The 19,197-nt window shown below is 40.0% G+C and overlaps 1 protein-coding gene across 3 annotated transcripts in view; it reads left to right on the top strand.

Annotated features, from left to right (window-relative positions):
• Positions 1-19,197, top strand: part of C2CD3 (C2 domain containing 3 centriole elongation regulator) — a 187,621-nt gene that overhangs the window by 147,981 nt on the left and 20,443 nt on the right. For 2 of the 3 annotated variants that reach the window (XM_058305935.2, XM_058305936.1), the window contains exons 29-32: positions 8,877-9,038; positions 12,079-12,299; positions 15,054-16,002; positions 17,828-17,939. In XM_058305935.2, coding sequence (XP_058161918.1) covers positions 8,877-9,038; positions 12,079-12,299; positions 15,054-16,002; positions 17,828-17,939 — 1,444 coding nt within the window. Of the gene's footprint in view, positions 1-8,876; positions 9,039-12,078; positions 12,300-14,718; positions 14,891-15,053; positions 16,003-17,827; positions 17,940-19,197 lie in introns of those variants that run through there. The other variant, XM_058305939.2, reaches the window with a different exon arrangement.

Here is a 19,197-nt window from a genome sequence, read left to right as displayed (position 1 = left end):
TAATAGCTGCACTACTTTATAATGCCACCAGCAATGAATAAGTTTTCCTATTTCCCTGTGTGGTGGAATGAATTGTGTTCCCAAGTTTGGACTTGTTCTTCATCTTGGTCCACATTCTGGTGGGTGTGGGCCTATTTTAAATAGGATCTCTTGAAGGTGTTGATTCAGGCAAGTAGCACAAATTAATGAGGTTGGGCATTCATCAGGAACACTGCAGTCCTTGATACACAGTATTTAATCAAACACAGTGAGAGAAGGCCAAAGGGAGAAGCTGAAAGTCAACAGAACCTGGCAGAGAAAGGAGAAGAAATCACAAGTAATGTGACAGAAAAGTCAAGAATCAAGGATGACCAACAGCCAACCCTTGATGCCACATGTTTTGGGTGAAAACATCACCTTGCTCATGCCTCATTTTCAAACTTTGCCTTCCCTGAAAACAATGCTCCACTAGTTTCCCATTGATCAAGCCAACTCATTGCATGTTGTTTTAGAAGCCAGGAAGCTAAGACAGTTCACTGCTTCCTTACCAACACTTATTATTTTCAGATTTTTAAAAAATACATTAATAGCCATCTTGTTGGTATGAAGTATCAATCTGATTTTGATTTTCATTTCCCATTAACCAGTTATGCTGAGCATCTTTTCATAGCTTATTGGTCATTTGTATGTCATCTTTGGAGAAATTCATTTTCTTTAGTGTTATTTTATTAATGTTATATTAATTTAATCCTATATAGTATTTTTTAATTTAAATTTTTAATTGTCTTTTTTAAAGTTAATTGATCATACAAACCATTACATTAAAAAACATAAGAGGTTTCCATATACCCCACTCCCCACCCCCATCATTTTTTTAAATTGTATTTTTTTAAGATACGTAGATCACAAAAAATGTTACATTAAAAAATATAAGAGGTTCCAATATACCCCACACCGCACCCCCACCCCACTCCTCCCACATCAACAACCTCTTTCATCATTGTGGCACATTCATTGCATTTGGTGATTACATTTTGGAGCACTGCTGCACCATATGGATAATAGTTTACATTGTAGTTTACACTCTCCCACAGTATATTCAGTGGGTTATGGCGTGATATATAATGTCCAGCATCTGTCCCTGCAATATCATTTAGGACAACTCCAAGTCCCGAAAATGCCCCCACATCACATCTCTTCTTCCTTCTCCCTTCCCTCAGCAACTACTGTGGCCACTTTCTCCACATTGATGCTACAATTTCTTCCATTACTAGTCACAATAGTTCTATGGTAGAATATCAGTAATCCATATTTTATTCCTCCATTCTGTGGACCCTGGGATGGTGATATCCACTCCACCTCTTTATCGAGAGGGGGCTTAGATCCCACGTGGATGATGGATGCAATTCTCCTGCTTCCAGTTGTAGGCATTCTCAGTTCCCTGGTGTGGTGGTTGACCATCTTCACCTTCTTATTAGCTGACCTGGGTAAGTCCAACAAACCAGAGAGTAGGAGATGCAAGTCTGCTGAGGCTCAGGACCCAACTGGCACATGGCCAGTCCAGAGATTCAAGTCTCCTGAGTATACACCAACCCTAGTGCCAACCATAGGTTCAGTAAAAGTGACAGAAGAGGCAAGTGTGGAAAGATCACATCTGTGTCCAACTCTATCACACTCAGGAATACAAATTCCAAAGTAGGGCCCACTTACACAGCACTGAACTCCAGAGCCATCTACCATGACCATAGAACCTGTGTGTCTCCGTAGCCCTCAGGAGCACCAGTACCTGGGGTTGTATCTACTTTGGCTGTCTCTGGGATCCTGCTGAGGCATGCATAAGTGTGACCCCTCTGGTGACCTCCCGACTCTTTTTTGAAGACTCTTAGCCATATAAACTCATTTGTCTTTGCCATTTCTCCCTTTTATTCAAGGTCAAAAAACTGTTTTTAATACATGTTCCTACATGTAGGCTGAGATTTTCTGCTGATCTGAGTTGACCATCTTATTCAAGCTATATAATATTATTTTGTTAAGTTTGGTTTTGCATCCATTTCTAACCATTTTCTTTCTTTTTTCATTGTCTTGTCAATTCAGACATCGAATATTTTTATATAATAAATTTAAATACCTCATTAATTAAAAAGAAGAACGATTTCAAATCAAGACCATTAGGGAAGTGCAAATCAAAACCACAATGAGGGAAGCAGATTTGACTTAACTAATAAAAGTGTCCGCCTACCATAGGAGAGAGCCAGGGTTCAAACCCAGAGTCTCCTGACCCATGTGGTGAGCTGGCCCACACGTAGTGCTGATGCATGCAAGGAGTGTCGTGCCACACAGTGGTGTCCCCCGTATAGGGGAACCCCACACACAATGAGTGTGCCCCCGCAGGGAGAGCCACCCCACGCAAAAAAGGCGCAGCCCGCCCAGGAGTGGCACTGCACACACGGAGAGCTGACGCAGCAAGACAATGCAACAAAAAAAAGAAACACTCCCAGTGCTGCTAACAAGAATGCAAGCAGACACAGAACACACAGCAAGTTGACACAGAGAGCAGACAATGGGGTGGAGGGGGAGAGAAATAAATAAAAATAAATCTTCAAAAAAAAAAACCACAAGATCCTATTTCATACCCATTAGAATGGCTACTATTAAAAAGTTGAAAAATAACAAGATGGAGCGGTTGTGGAGAAGTAAGAACATTCATTCTTTCTTGGTGGGAATAAAAAAATGGCATTGCCACTCTGAAAACAGTTTGATGGTTACTTAGAAAATCCACCAATCCCACTTTACAGATATATACCCAAAAGAATTGAAAGTAGAAACTTAAACAGATATTTGCACATCAGTGTTCATAGAGGCATTATTCACAACTGCCAAAAGATGGAAGCAACCCAAGTGCCCATCAACAAAGAATGGGTAAAAAAATATGGATTATACATACAATAGACTATTACACAGCCATGAAAAGGAACAAGATTCTGATTCATGCAACATGGGTTCACCTTGAAAACATCATGTTGAGAGAAATAAGCCAGACACAGAAGGACAAATACTGAATGGTTTCACTGATATGAGTAAGAAAAGTTAAAGTGTGAAACCTAAATACAGGTTACCAGGGACCAGGATCAGGGTAGGGAATAAGGACTTAATGCTTAATTGTTACAGAGTTTCTGGTTGGGGTGATGGGAAAAATTTGGTAATAGATGGTGATGATGACAGCTCAATATTGTGAATGTAATTAACACCACTGAATTATATATTTGAAAGTGGTTAAAAGGTGGAAATTGTATGCTGTATATATGTTAATTAGAATAAACATTTTTTTTAAAAAACCATAGGACTGTGCAACACAATAACCCTGATGTAAACTATGGACTATACTGAATAGTATCATTATAATCTTTTATCATTTGTAACAAAGGTATCACACTAATGCAAAGTGTTAATAATAGGGAAAATTACTTGTGTGAGGGGTGGTAAATGATAACTCTATTTTCTGCATGATTTTTCCATAGACCTACAACTTCTTTAATTTAAAAATAAAACTTACTACAAAGCTACAGTAAATAACACTTTGGTACTTGCATAAGGCTAGATCTACAAATCAACAGGATGGAAGGTTCAGAAATAAACCCTTACATTTACAGTCAAATTGATTTTTTTACATGAGTGCCAAGACAATTCAAAGGAGAAAGGCTAGTCTTTTCAACAAATGGAATAACTGGATATGCATTTGCAAAAGAATGAAGTTGGAGCCCTTCCTCACATAATACCAAAGCAAACAAACAAAACCCAACTCTAAATGGATCATAGATCTAAATGTAAAAGCTAAGTCTATAAAACTCTTAGAAGAAAAGATAGTAGTAAATCATGATCTTGGATGAGGCAGTAATTCCTTAAATATGATGATTAAACACAAGCAACCCAGAAAAAGTAAATTGGATTTCCATCAAAATTAAGAAAGCAAAAAGACAATCCACAGAATGGGAGAAAATATTTACAAGTTATAGATCTGATAAGGAACTAGTATGCATGTCAAATGTATAAATAACTCTTGCAACTCAATAATAGACAATCCAATTTAAAAATGGGCCAGGTATCTGAATAGACATTTCTCCAAAGAAGATATACAGATGGCCAATAAAACATGAAAAGATGCTCACCATAATTAGCCATCAAGAAAATAGAAATGAAAACTGTAATGAGATAACCACTTCACACCCATCAGGATAGCTCTAATCAAAAAAAGTGTTGGTGAAGACTTGGAGAAACTAAAACTCTCGTACATTGCTGTTGGAGCAATTTTGGAAAAGTCTGGCATTTCCTGAAAAGGTTAGCATTGATTTATTGCATGACCTCGCAATTCCACTTCTAAGTATACCCAAGACAAATAAAAACATATGTCCACACAAAAATGTGTACACAAATTTTCATAGCAGTATTATTCGTAATAACTAAAAAATGGAAACAACCCAAATGTGCATTAACTAATGAATGGATAAATAAAATATGGTACATCCATACTATGGAATATTTTTCAGTCCTAAAAAGTACTGAAGTACTGATGCATGCTACAGCATGGATGAACCTTGAAAACATAATACTAAGCAAAAGAAACCAATCATAAAACACTACATATTATATAATTCCATCTATATGAATGTCTAGAATAGGCAAATCTGTAGAGACAGAAAGTAGATTAGTGTTACTTAGGTCTAAGAGGTTTGGGGGAAATGTGGAATGACTGCTAATGGATATGATGAAAATTTCTTTTTGTGGTGATGAAAGTGTTCTAAAATTGTGATGGTTGCACAACTCTGAGTATTCTAAATAAACATTGAATTTTACACTTATTTTTAGGTGAATTGTATAGTATGTGAATTACATCTCCATAAAGCTTTTATTTTAAAACAAAAGATTGCTAAGGTCAAGTTTTTGAATGCCATGGTTAGGAATTTGAGATTTAGTCTTTATCTAAAAAGGAGAAACCAAAGAGGGTAAGAAATCAATGATGATTAAATAGGTTAATACATGTCCAGTACTTAGACCAGCACTTGGCATGTAACAAGGACAACGTAAAAATTGTTCTTGGTATTGTTATTTCAGATTCATTTAGGCAGTAATGTGGAGAATGAATTAAAGAGAAGTGGGTAAAACTGAAAGCTTGATTATTTGGGAGATAGTTGTAATCCAAGCCAAAATTGATGGAGCCAGAACTATGGTAGAAAGGAAGGATTTGCAGTACTATTTCAGGAGGGTAATTTGTTTGTTGTCACACTCGGAGTTTTCTCATTGATTGGGAGTTTATTTTGCCTCCATTTATTTGTGTGTATATATATCCCTTCCTTGAAATTGTGGATGATAATAGAAGTAGACTTGGATTAAAGAAGATGTAAAGGTTAATCTGAGTTAGAATGTGTAAATTATATTCTGCATATATATATATTATTCTGGAAAATTTAATCAAAATACCATCCCAGAAACAGCCAACTTAATGCTTGGTAATGCTACTTCATTTATACATTTCATTGACCCCTTATGCATGAACTAAGTTCTCTCCAGGTACGAACTTCTCACCTAGTTTACCAGCAGATTATAGATCTCTTGTTTTTTGTTTGGTTGGTTTTTATTCTTACAAATATCCCCTCTATCCCCATCCCTCCTTTTTCCAATAATTTCTAATCTGTTTTCTATCTCTGTGAATTTGCTATTTTCAGTCATCCAAATGATATCATACAATTTCTGTCCTTATATGCCTTGCTTATTTTACTGAGCATGTTTTTAAGATTCTCCCATGATACAACATGTCTTATAATTTCACTTTTTCTCATGGCCAGATAATATTCCAATGTGTATATGTACCACATTTGTTGATGGATGCTTGAGTTTTTTCCATCTTTTGTCTATTGTAAACAATGCTGCTGTAAGAATTGGTGTACAAGCATCTTTTGGTGACCCTGTTTACGTTCTCCTTGAGTATATATCAAAAAGTGGGACTGCATGGTGATATGGTAATTCTGTTTTAACTTTTTGAGGAGCAGCCATATTGCTTTCCACAGTGGCTGTACCATTTTTCATTCCTGCCCATAGTGCATGAGAATTCGTTTCTCCGCAACCTCTCCAACACTTATGTTGTGTTTTTTTAATAATAGTGATCCTTGTCTGTGTTAAGTGGTATCGCATTGTGATTTTAATTTGCATTTCCCTAATGATGTTGAGCATCTTTTCATTTTCTTCTTGGCCATTTGTACATCTTTGGAGAAATAGAAATGTCTACTTAAATCTTTTGCCCAGTTTTCAATTGAGTTGTTTGTCTTTTTGTTACTGCATTCTATAAGTTCTTAATATATTTTGGTTATTAGACCTTTATCTAATACATGGTTTAAAACCATTTTCTCAGGGAGCAGATGTAGCTCAAGTGGTTGAGCACCTGCTTCCCATATACAAGGTCCTGAGTTCGATCCCTGGAACCTCCTAAAACAAAACAAACAAATGAAAAAAACAACTCTTATTGGAGAGATGTAGCTCAGTGGTTGAATACCCGCTTCCTATGTATGATGTACTGGATTTAATCCCTGGTACCTACTAAAAAAGAAAAAAGAAAAAACTGTTTTCTCCAAGTTTGTAGGTTGTCTTTTCACTGTCTTAATAATTTGCTTTGATGCACAGAAGTTTTTAGTTATTATGAAATCAAATTTATTGTTTGTATTGTTGTTCATGCTTTTGGTGTCATATCTAAGAATCCATTGCAAACCCAGGTCTTGAAGATGTGCTGTATGTTATCTTCTAAGAATTTCATAATTTTAGCTCCTTTATTTAGGTGGTTGATCTATTTTTTTCTTGGTCTTTATTTTTTTTTAATATTTCATTAAAAAAAATATGAGGTACCTATATACTCCCCACCCCCCTCACCCCACTCCTCCCATAACCACAACCTCCTCCATCATCATGGGACAGTCATTGCACTTGGTGAATACATCTCTGAGCACTGCTGCACCACATGGTCAATGGTCCACATTACAGTTTACACTCTCCCCCAGTCCACCCAGTGGGTCATGGGGGTTGATCTATTTTTAGTTGATTTTTGTGTAGTGTGAGGTAGGCATCTAACTTCATTCTTCTGCTGGTTGATATCTAGTTTTCCCAACACCATTTATTGAAGAGAATAGTCTTTCATCCACTGCATGCCTAAAATCAAGTAGCTATGGATGTGTAGATCTGTTTCTGGACTATCAATTCTGTTCCACTGATCTATTTGTCTTTATGCCAGTACCGAACTGGGAAGTGTAGGTCCTCTAAGCCTTTTCTTTTCCACAAGTGTTTTGGCTATTCAGGTCCCCTTAAAATTCCTTATGAATTTGAGGGTTGTTTTTTCCATTTCTGAAAAAGAAAAAAAAAAACGCTGCTGCAATTTTGACAGGGATTACAATTTCTTTCAGCAGTGTTTTGTAATTTTCATTGTACAAGTTCTTTGTATCCTTGGTTAAATGTATTCCTAAATATTTTATTATTTTAGATACTATTGTAAATGGAATTGTGTCTTAATTTCTTTATTTTCTTTAAGTCTGCAGTATTTTATTTTATGAATGGATAGTTTGTCATTAATGGAATTTAGTCTAAGAGAAGTTCAACTTACATTTTTAAAAAAAAAATCTCCTTACCAGTTATTAATAAGAAAGTTAAAATAAAATTCTTATGTCAACAACTTATAAATAAATGCTTGGTGTTAATATGTCTACATAAATTCAGTTTTGGGTGTAAAGTTCTTTGGCTGCAAGAAAGAACATCTGGTTTACTTCACTAGTAGGAATATCTCTTAATGCTGGGATAGCTGCTTCTTGGTATTCTGCTGTTGATTTTTAGCATAGTTATCTGTGACTGTATGAATGGAGTTGAGTGGCGAGGTACTCATCATGTTAACTCCAAATAAGAGTACATATAGTAAAAAGGAGGTAGACAGGTAAAGCGACTGCCCAGTACTTTTGAAGCCAATAGGTTAAGCCTAAGGAGTTTAGCCAAGATTCAGGAATAAAAGCCCTCATGAGATATAGTATGAAGCCCAATTGGGACTTAAGAATAGTACAAAGCCATAAATTGCTCTTTCTGGCAATGGCAATGGTGAATTTTCTACCATTTTCCCTGTAGCTTAAGACCATTCCTCCCACCGACTTGGCCACCTCAGCGCTGAGGTCTCAGCGTAAGCGCCGACCTGGGAGCTGCGGGGGGCGGGAAGAGGGGAATAGAGCCAATGGCAAGGGTGCATCACCTGCCGGCGCAGGTGCATGGGGGGCCCTCCCTGAAGCCGGTGGGCTGAAGACTAGAACGTAGGGACTTTAATTTCTTCTTTAGACTGTTCGTTACTAGTATATAGGAACACAGTTGCTTTTTGTGTTGATATTACACCCTGACACTTTGCTGAATGCATTTATTAGCTCTGATGGTTTTTTTATGGGCCCCATTTTTTTTTAAGAATTGTTTTTTTAATTTATCTCCACTTTCCCCCCCGCCCCAGTTTTCTGTTTTCTGTGTCCATTAGCTGTCCATTCTTCTGTGTCCACTTTTATTCTTGTCAGTGGCACTGGGAATGTGTCTCTTTTTGTTGCATCATCTTGCTGCATCAGCTGTTCTTGTGTGTGGTGCCACTCCTGGCCTGGCTGCACTTTCTTTCACGCTGGGCAGCTCTCCTTACGGGGCACACTCCTTGCACGTGGGGCTCCCCTACGCGGGGGACACCCCTGTGTGGCACCGCACTCCTTGCATGCATCAGCACTGTGCATGGGCCAGCCCCACAGGGGTCAAGGAGGCCTGGGTTTGAACCGTGGACCTCCCATGTGGTAGGCAGATGCTCTGTCGGTTGAGCCAAGTCCATTTCCCCCCCATTTTATTCTTGACAGAAGCGGTATCTCAAGAAGCCAGGCATTACGCCATGAAGAGCATGTGCAGAACATCCGTCGATATCATGAATCCCTGCAGCAGGGAGAGTCAGTCCTGCCAGGTGATGACAAACTGAGCACATCACCTTTATCCTCCCATACTTCCCTTCTGAATTCTCTCAGGTAAGTCCCTCTGCAGAGAAAAGACACAGGAAGCCATAGTGGAGCACCTGCAGTGGCAAGGTGCATACAGCTTTTCTATCTGCTACCACCACTCTGGAAGGGTTAGCAGGTTTCTCTCATGCATATAGTGCCAGGCAGGTGAATCTTTCCTAGCTTAATGGACTTTACTTGGGAGCTCTACCACTGATCCGACTATAAACATAGAAACTTTAGGTTATTCTCTGAAACTTAATAATAACCATCCTTGCATCTACATAGACTCACGTCTACTTTACAATTTGCAGAACCTCATCTTGCCTCCTATGTTTATCTTCACAGCCACTGAATTTTTCCAAATCAGCACCTGTCTTGTTAATGAGCTCCTGTCCCTTGCTTAGATTAGTCAGCATCTAAGCCAAAGAATTTCTATGAGAAATGAAAGGATAATTATAGATCATCTAGACCATCCACTAGGTAATTTCTCGTGAGAAGAAGTGTGGTACAATATAAAGACCTGGCTTCAGATAGACTTGAACTCCAATCCTGGCTCTGCCATTCTCAGTGGGGGAGACAGCCATGTTACCAGATAATTATAATGTAGTGTGATAGGAGCTGCATGTTCCCTGGTGAAGGGTTGTTTCCTGATCAAGGTTAAACAGAGGAATGAATAATTAACATCCTGCCCTGGTCATAGAAAGATTTAAAGCTGTCTCCTTTGAATTTGTCTTTAAAGAAACAGGACAACAAGTAGACAGGAAAGTCTAGGTAGTAGTAGTATGTGCAAATACCCAGAGGCATGGAAAAGCAAATCAAGTTTGAGGAAATACCAGAAGTGCCATCAGGATAGAGCTGAACATAAGATGCAAGGGAAGGATCAAGGCAAGTTATATAGGGGTCAGATTATGAAAGGCCATGAATGTCATGCGAAGAGATTGAACTTTTAGGGCACTGATTCTCAAGTGGAAAGTGATGGGAGAGAAGGATGAGAGCATGTAAAGTTTGGTAAAAAATTAATAAATATAGTTTATATTTGGGGAAAAAAGCTCAGGAAAGAAAGATTGGAAAAATCATTTTGGTTGATGGAACATGGGCAAAAAGTAAAAAAAAAAGATTTAAGCACTATAGGCTATGAACTGTCCAAACTGATTCTGTAAGAAAGTAGTATGCTCAAATTGTCATTTTAGTAAGATGCTAGAAATTAGAGGCTGTTTAAGTAAAAACTTTGATGTTTGTCTGCATTTTCTTGGATCAGTCACATAACATATATTGACCCTCACTGAAAAAAAAGACTCCCCTTGGACCTAGAGTTTCTCTCAACCTTGGTGCTGTTGACATTTGGGCCTGATATTTTGTTGTGGGGCCTGTTCCTGTCTCTTGTAGGTTGTTTAGCCTCTTGATACCAGTAGCAACCCTTCCCTACTTGTGACAACCGAAAATGTCTTCAGACATTGCCAAATATCCCCTGGAGGGTAAAATTGTCTGGTTGAAAGCTACTACTCTAGAGCAATGGTTCTCAGAATTCATTCTGTATCATTCACCTGCTGAAGGCCTTGTTAACATAATTCTAAAGGTCTAGGATGGAGCCTGTTTCAGTAGGTCTAGGAGAGGACCTAAGAATTTGTATTTCATACATTCCCAGGTAATGCTAGTGCTACTATTCCTAAAACCAGGTTTGAGAGCCACTGCCCTAAAGGAATTCTCTACCAAATGGAGATTAAACAAGATACCAGTTTTCATTACTTCCATTGGTCCACAGAGGCCCTACCAGGGTATCTCGTTTGAGTCATAACAATCTTAGGAAGCCTGCAGGGAAAGTACAAATGACTGATTCATAGATGAGAATAGTATAGCTTGGTATGTGTATTAGTCATCCAAAGGGGTGCTGATGCAAAATATCAGAAATTGGTTGGTTTTTATAAAGGGTATTTATTTGGGGTAGGAACTTACAGATACCAGGCCATTAAGCATAAGTTACTTCCCTCACCAAAGTCTGTTTTCATGTGTTGGAGCAAGATGGCAGCCAATGTCTGTGAGGGTTTAGGCTTCCTGGGTTCCTCTGGGCTCAGCTCCTCTGTTTTCTCCACAAGGTCAGCTGTAGAGTATCAGGCGAATGGCTCTCTCTCTTTCCCCAGGGCTCCAGCTTAAGACTTCAGCATCAAACTCCAACATTAAAACTCCAACATTAAGAACCCTCAGCTCTGTCTTTTCCCATGCCTTTTATCTGTGAGTCCCCACCCACCAAGGAGTAGGGACTCAACGCCCTAATGATGTGGCCCAATCAAAGCCCTAATCATAATAATCCTGCCCAGGTACAGACCACATTGCAAACATAATTCATTATCTGTTTTGGAATTCATAACCATGTTAAACTGTTACAGAATAGTAGGCTGATGTGCCATGGTTCTGCGTCCAGAACCTCTGACATGCTAGTGGGTTTGCATATTTTCTAAAGCTGCACACAAGTTTACATTTTGCATGTTCCTGCTGCAGTTTTTTATCCACGTGGCATAAAGCAGGACGTACACATCCAAGTAAATCTATTGTGATATGATAAGAGTCATAGCCTGTAGTGATAGAATAAGGATTAGCTTTACCCTCTCATTTTTAATTTTTTCCCTAAATAGATTTTATTGATACATATTAATAAATCATACAATTCATTACTTAATTTTGAAACTTGGATTTGACTCAATACATGCAAGACTGTTCCTACAAAAAGGATAGGAAGACTTTCATTTCACTTCACAGATATTTAGTATCAATACTGTCAGTTATATCAGGCACATTGAGCGTTCTAGGGAAATAGAGGCATTTGCGATATTATCTTCTATTCCCAGATGCTTGTGGCCTAGTTAGAGAAGCTGAACTAATACATACTAAGAAAATAAGGGAAAATCTAAGAAAGAAAGTGATGGAGATGCCAAGAGTGAAGGAGTTTAAGGGACAGGTAGGAGAGGTATAAAAGTCTTGGTTCAAGTGGTAGAATGTCAGGGGGACATAAAAGATCGTTGTCACTCCAGTGAATGACACTTTTGTGCTTTTTTCCCTTCTTTTCTTACAGGAGGAATCTCAGTGAGCTAGATCAGATCCAGCAGTACTTTAGCCAGAAGCTCACCAAGTCTTTCCTACCCCTCAGCCCTCAGACTCATAATGCCATCTTGCAGTGCCAAGAGAGCAATGAGGACCATCATGAGCCAGAAGCCAGTGTCCTAAACCCTGAGAGCCAATGCATCCTGGAGAAATCCAATAACCTGGTGTTGCAAGTCAGCTCCTTAATCACGGGTATGGCTTAGGACCATTCTTGTTGAGTAGTAATGGTCATTGGTTCCCATTTAAAAACATTTGGATATCTGCCCTCCAATAATCCCTTCTGAGAAATAGAGACCAAATCCCTCACTATCTTCCTCTTAAAAGGAGAGGCATAGTAGTATGGCATAGGAACATGGGGCAATGGAAAGAGCATGGACTGGGAGGCAGGAAACCTGGACCAGCTATTTGACCCCAAGTGTATCCTTTTCCCTTCTTGAGTTTCAGTTTCCCCAACAAAAAAAAAGGGGGGTGGATTAGATGACCTGGTGTCACTCTGTTTTCAAAAATATCAGCTACAAACTTAAATAAAATTCCAATTCTCAGAGTCCAGAAATCTGCATTTCTTAACAGGCGCCTCATATGATTCACTTGGTGTTCCACAGGCCACTTTTTGAAAAACACATTAGATCAGTGGTTCTCACTTTGGCTGCGTATTGGAACTATTAAGAGAGCTTTTAAAAATCCAGACTCTAAGGATACACCATAGGTCAGTTGCATCAGAATCTACTGGGATAGGAACCAGGCATCAGTATTTTTTAAAACTCCCCAGGTAATTCCAGTGTTGTGCAGCCAAGGCTGAGACCATATTTCCCAGTCTTGCCTGAGTATTAGAATCACCTGGAGCACTTATATAAATTACAGATTCCTGGGTCCTATTCCATCCTGCAGAATCAGAGTCCAGGGTTAAGGCCTAGAAATCTGTATCAGGCAAGCTTTGGGGAACCTAGATAAATCAACCAAATTGACATCTTTAGCACTTACTTGATATCATTTTTACTCTAGCAAAATGTATGGTTCCACATAGAGATGAATCAGTTCCATTTTTTCCACTTCAGGAAGGAAAAATAAAAACCCATGATTGATCCTTTCTACTCTCTTCCCCCAGATACCTAATCTATTGGTATCCAAGAGATATGTTCTGTTTTTGGCTTCCACATGCTTGAAATATTCACTTGTTTATTTGAGCACCAACTATGCAATATTCTGTGACTAATTTCAGGAGGATGCAGTGGTAGACCACATTGGGTCTTCTCTCTGTCCTCATCAAACTTACATTTAATAGACCAACCCAACAAACTTCCTCCCAGAAAGAAAGCATAAGAGCAAAACAAAGGGAGGCTTATTTGGGGTAACAGTGGTAGCAAATGGAGTATCTCTAAAGGCGTATATTAAAAAGTATAGAGTAGAGAATTGAAGGATTGAAGCTGAAGGGCCTGGAGGCCGACCTTGGGAGTTTAAACTTTTATCCTGTAAGCAAACTGGGAGTTCTGGGCAAATGGATGACAGAATGAGAACTGATTTTTTACAAGGACCAGATGAATTTGGAAAGGGAAATATGATTGAATTAAGGGAAAGTTTAAAAAAAAAATCTCCCCTTGCCTCCGTCATGCCTCATATACTTTTCTTTTTAGTAGGTCATGGGAAATTGGATAGAAATAAAACTTGAAAGTGAGTTATTGAGTGAAGGTTTCATTTATGCCACATCTCTGTGCCAGGCCCTCTGCTGGGCACTGAGACACAGTGTGATACTTGTGACCCCTGTCTTTGAAAAGTTCACATCTAAGGAGTGAAACATACAGAGAGACTTATTATGTGATAGCATCTTAAGTTCTTCCTTATAGAACAAACCTGTACACTGATGCCATCCAGCTGGTGCATCTGGGAAGGCTTTTCAAGGGAGATACAGGAAAGCAGGGCCTTGGAAGATGGGCTGGTTTGCAAAAGGCAAGAAGACTATTCCAAGTCAGAGTAGTACTTCAGGCTAACAGATCAGGATCAATAAGTTTGTTTCCTGGTTCTTGTTCCTATTTGAATGTAGGGGTATTCCATTTTCAGACTCTCCTCCACTTATAGGCCTAGAAATTGTCGGTGTATTAAAACTCAGCCAACACTTCCATGGGTTGAACACTCTGTTAGGTGCTGTGAGGGAAATGTGACCCCTACTCTCCAGGAGTCAAATTTTCCTCCCTGCTCCTAACTTTCTCCTCTCAAGTAATCACACAAGCATGTATCATTTACTAGGCCTTTTTATTAAGTACTTATATGTGCACCAGACATTTTATGTCTCTTTTTCTCATGTGTTCTTTACCGTAACTCTGTGAAATAGTGGTATTATCATATTTTTTAAAATAAAGAAGCAGATGCAGAGAGGATAGCTTGCTCATGATCACACTGTTAACGAGTGGTAAAGATTGGAGCCTAGGATTGACCAGCTCTAAGGTCTGTGCTTTAACAAACCATGATGCCTCCATTTTCTCTATAAACCTCCCCTACCTTTATTGTTTAGGTGATAGATATTTCCTTGCTTTTATTTTCCAAGTAAAATAAATAGTTTTAATAACTGTCATCAAATAGGTAAATAAGTGGATTCTCATTTTGGTTTTTAATATAGGTAATTACTGAAGTAAATGGAAGCATGAACATGCCCGCCAGGACTCCCAGATCCCAAGAATTCCTGAGCATGAGCAGATAGTCTCTGAAATCGTTTCCACAGATGTATCCACAACTATAAATAGATTAGATTTTGATCTTCTGGTATTAGAATAAAGTGCAAGAAATTGTAATGCGTTGAATATAGTTTTACTGACTCTTGGGTGGATTAACTATCTTTAAGGTTTGTTCAAAGTCTGTTTGCAAAAATGCTCCTGAAGCTACAAGCTAATGTGGGAAACTTGATTGATCTATGGCCCTGCTTTGTAGTAACAGTGATTATTTGTTGCTGTTCAGATCTGCAGACTATCACCAGGAATTCTCAAGCCTCTTTGAGTTCTCACCAAGCCAGAAGTAGAAGCAAAGAGGTCACCACCCTCCCAAATGTTCAAGACAGAGAGGCCATACAAGAACAAAGCAGAACTCTAGAAAAGTCATTGGCAAGAGCTCCAGATGACGGCACAAATTCCCTGCCTTCCCCTATTTGTGAAGAGACTCCAAGTGGGAGAGGAATGCTTTGTGAGTCCCTGGGGCATATTGCGCCCATAAATGATGCTGTATCATTGGTGTTTACAAGGAAGCAGAATTGTGAAGACATTGAGGCAGGTCCGGCCTACAGTGATGAGGACTATGAAGAAGACATCATTGAGCCCAGGACTCTTAATGAGATCACCACTGTGACAGATAAGACTAGTCCTTGGTCCAGTTTTATATCAGACACAAGTGAGGCCATCAGCCTTCAGTCTGATGAGGCACAGAGGGAAAGCCCCTCTTACCCTTCTTCAGAGCCTTTCCCCAGAGAGAAGCTCAAGGTCGGAAGTAGCACTCTGTCCAGCCCCGGAAAGGATATCAATCCCCACCTGCCTCTTCAGGGTTCTCCTAGCCAAAGTCATGTTCCTTATGAGGATGAGGCCTCTAAGGCCAGGGTTGGAGAGCCTGCCTCAGTGGACCCTCAACCCATCCCACACCTGACACTCTCAGGAACCCAACAAAACAACACCTTGGTTGGATGGAGCTTATCAAGAGCAGGTTATGACAAGGAGCTCAAGCCAGAGGCCCAGGCTGAGAATGAAGCTGCCTCCAGTGAACTAAGTGACTCTGATGATAGCTTTGAGAAATTCTCTCCACACCTAGCCTCCCAGAGCAAAAGAGAAACCTGTAGGGTGCCACCCATTGACTCCCCTCACATCAGGCAGAAGCAGATGACTACTGGATCAGAGGTATCCACAAGGCAGAGCTGCCTCCTGTATCCTTTGGTGTTGCCCACAAATGGCCACTTAAGCCATCTCTGGGCATTTTGAATACTGGTGCTTAGGCTACCCTAGTGTGAGCATGAGTGTGAGCACTGACCACCCTCATGGAGTACATGGGGGTCATGGGAAGACCCTTCAGACACACCTGCCCTAACAACAGGGTGCCTACAATTCTACCACTAACTCCAGCCTTCTGAAGCATATAATGCTTTTAACTGGGTTAAGTGTTGGTAGCACATTGATTAGCCTCGCTAATATGATTAATCTGTTGGATATCATCAGTAGAAGAGCAGACAAATACACACAATAGGTACTATCATTATATTCATTTTACAGATGAAGAAACTGAGATACAAAAAGTAAACTTTCCTGAAATCACCCATCTATAAGTGACAGAATTGTATGGCAACTAGAAGGGAATGTGAGGTCAAGCAGTATTTTTTTTTTTTTCCTAAATGGAAGACTTGAGCATTTTTATAAGCTGAGGAGAAGGAACTGGAAGATGGAGAGAGCAAGACCCTAAAAAAATTAGGGCATTATACATTGAAGAGAATTTCGATACTAAAGACACCCCTGACATCTCACAGGAAAGCTGTTCCTTCCCCACAGCATCAACCATCTGGCAGAGTCCCCAGCAGTCAGGGCAGGAGCCTTCTGGAAAAGGCTTGGGTTCAAAGGGTGGGCTTTTTTCCCTTCAAGATCTACAACTCCACCCCCCACCTCTCCAGAAAAACCAGGGGCTTGAACCAAAGCAGGAAATGGATGCATTTCATTTGTTCAGTAAATATTCATTGAACATTACTGTGCTCCTAGTTCTGGGCTAGGTAACAGAGTTAAAGACTAGCATGGAAGAATGCTGGCAAAATAGATAACCTGGTAAACCAATTTGAATCAGAACCATACTTAGTTTCCTAAAATTATTGAACAGGAACAAAAAAATTAGAACATCAGAATACTGCCTCCCCCAAGTCCAACCAAATTGAATCAGTGCTTTGGTTGAACAAGTATTAGTGGAACACCATGTGCTCAAAACATGATAGGGAACCTGCATTTTAGGGCTCATATCCAGATTGGATGGACCAGCTATAACCCTGAGCACCTTCTGTTCCAAGCCTCTTACATAGAGCCCTCATTTCTGATATGAGCAGAGAGTATCCAGGAGGGGAAGCCCTCCTTTAGCATCAGGCTTCTCTTTCCAACCTAAGACACTGTCCCTGGAACCATCCTCCCACCCCTATCCCGCCTGTCTGACTTCTGACATGTCCGTTTGGGGCCAGCAAGCCATCAGCAAGTATTAAACATTGCTGCCTACCAGCCTTGTGTAGGGCTCTAGGGAAGGGAAAGTAGTAAGGTCACTGAAGAGAACTACCGTCTCTGCCCTTGAGAAGCTTATGGAATATTGAGGGAATCAAATTGAGAATCATATCAGACTAAATAATCAAGCCCTATCCTGCATTACAGACTGTACTCTAGGATATGAGGAATGAGGGATTGCTGTGGGCTAAGAGTAGTAGAGGGCTTCCTGGAGGAGCCAGGGTTTGAACTTGTGCATAAAGAAACACTAATTTGTTAGGAATAGGCAGGGCCTTCTGGGCTAAGGGAGTTGCTTGAGCAAAGGATTTGTGGGTAGGAATAAGTCATGAAAAAAACATGAATGCAGGTCATTAAGGTCAGTGGAGATTCTGGTCTGGCAAGGTTGGTAGGAGGGTGGCCCCACCTCTCTAGGAAAATCAGTGGCTTGAACCAAAGCAGGAAGTGGATGCATTTCATTTGTTCATTAGATTTCTGGACGTTTTTGTCCTTTAACTACCATTATAGCCCAGAGCCCATTGTGGTGCCCAACTTCTTCTTGCCTCCCCAGCAGCTGGAGGCCTCCATGCGGATGCTGTCACTCTCTGCAGCTTTGCCACCACAAACCATGGCAGATCAGGTAAGAGAACAGCCATCTGACTTCCCTCTTACCTACAGAGTTGTCATCATCACTTCCATAAAATTTGTATAGAGAACGTAGAGCTGCACTGGGTCATCTTCCTGCAAGGGGAACAGCATTGATCATTTTTTTTAGGCTTGTGCTGAGCATATTCTGTGGTCCCAAAAGTGGGCAAGGACTCAGGAAAAGTAAGGAAAAGCAAATGGGTAAGAACAGGGTATTGTCAGCTAAAACAGATGTGTTCAAGAAATGAAGAGTGCAGAAGTATAAAAGCATGATTCAGCTAACAAATGCATCCTGAATGCTGTGGGAGCTCCAACTAAGTGAAGGGCGGGTATGTGCTAAGAAGGCTTCATGTAGGACATGCAGCCTGAGGGAGTTCTTGACGGATCAGTAAGGTCTGGATGATAAGAATATCATCAGTGATAAAGCAAGTCGCTGATTACAAAAAAACCTCTTAACTATTCATCATTCAGCTGAGTTAGGTAGTTGGAACCCTGTTAAAAATCCCAGCTCTCCTCTTTTCTGCCTTGGCATAGCACCTGGTATGCATGTGGCAAGAAAATAAGGAATATTAACTACCATGTCTCTAATCATTCAACATGTATTTCTTAGGCACCTACTTTGTATCAGACATTGTGCTAGATGCTGAGCATACAGTAGTAAGTATGACAGATAAGACCCTGCCTTCAGGTGGCATAAATCCTATTTGGACAAGTAAACAAATATAAAATATGTGTAGATTGTGATGAGTACTGGGTGCTCTGATAAAGAACAGGATTGGAACATAGAAAGTGGCACGAGTTCAAAGGGCCTAGTTCATACATGATCTTGTAAACTATGGAAAGGAGTTTAGGTTTTATTCTGAATGGCAGGATATCCATTGAAGTGTTGTAAGCAAGGGAGTAATGGGTGATTTAAATTTCCAAGAGCTCACATTAGCTGCTGAATGGAGGGTGGATTGTCTTTTGGGTTTGTCAGCATGGAGGTCATTGGTAATCTTTTTTTAACATTTTTCTCTCCCCTTCCCCGCCCCCTGCCCCTGTTTTCTGCTCTCTGTGTCCATTCGCTGTGTGTTCTTCTGTGTCCACTTGTATTCTTGTCAGCTGCACCTGGAATCTGTATCTCGTTTTGTTGCATCATCTTGCTGCATCAGCTTTCCATGTGTGTGGTGCCAGTCCTGGGTAGGCTGCACTTTTTCATGCTGGGCGGCTCTCCTTACGGGGTGCACTCCTTGCGTGTGGGGCTCCCCTATGCA

This window comes from Dasypus novemcinctus, chromosome 10 (assembly GCF_030445035.2).
Source record: "Dasypus novemcinctus isolate mDasNov1 chromosome 10, mDasNov1.1.hap2, whole genome shotgun sequence".
In the NCBI taxonomy this organism is placed as follows: Eukaryota; Metazoa; Chordata; class Mammalia; order Cingulata; family Dasypodidae; genus Dasypus; species Dasypus novemcinctus.
The sequence above is the reverse complement of the archived record's forward strand: the minus strand, read 5'-3'. Positions and strand labels throughout refer to the sequence as shown.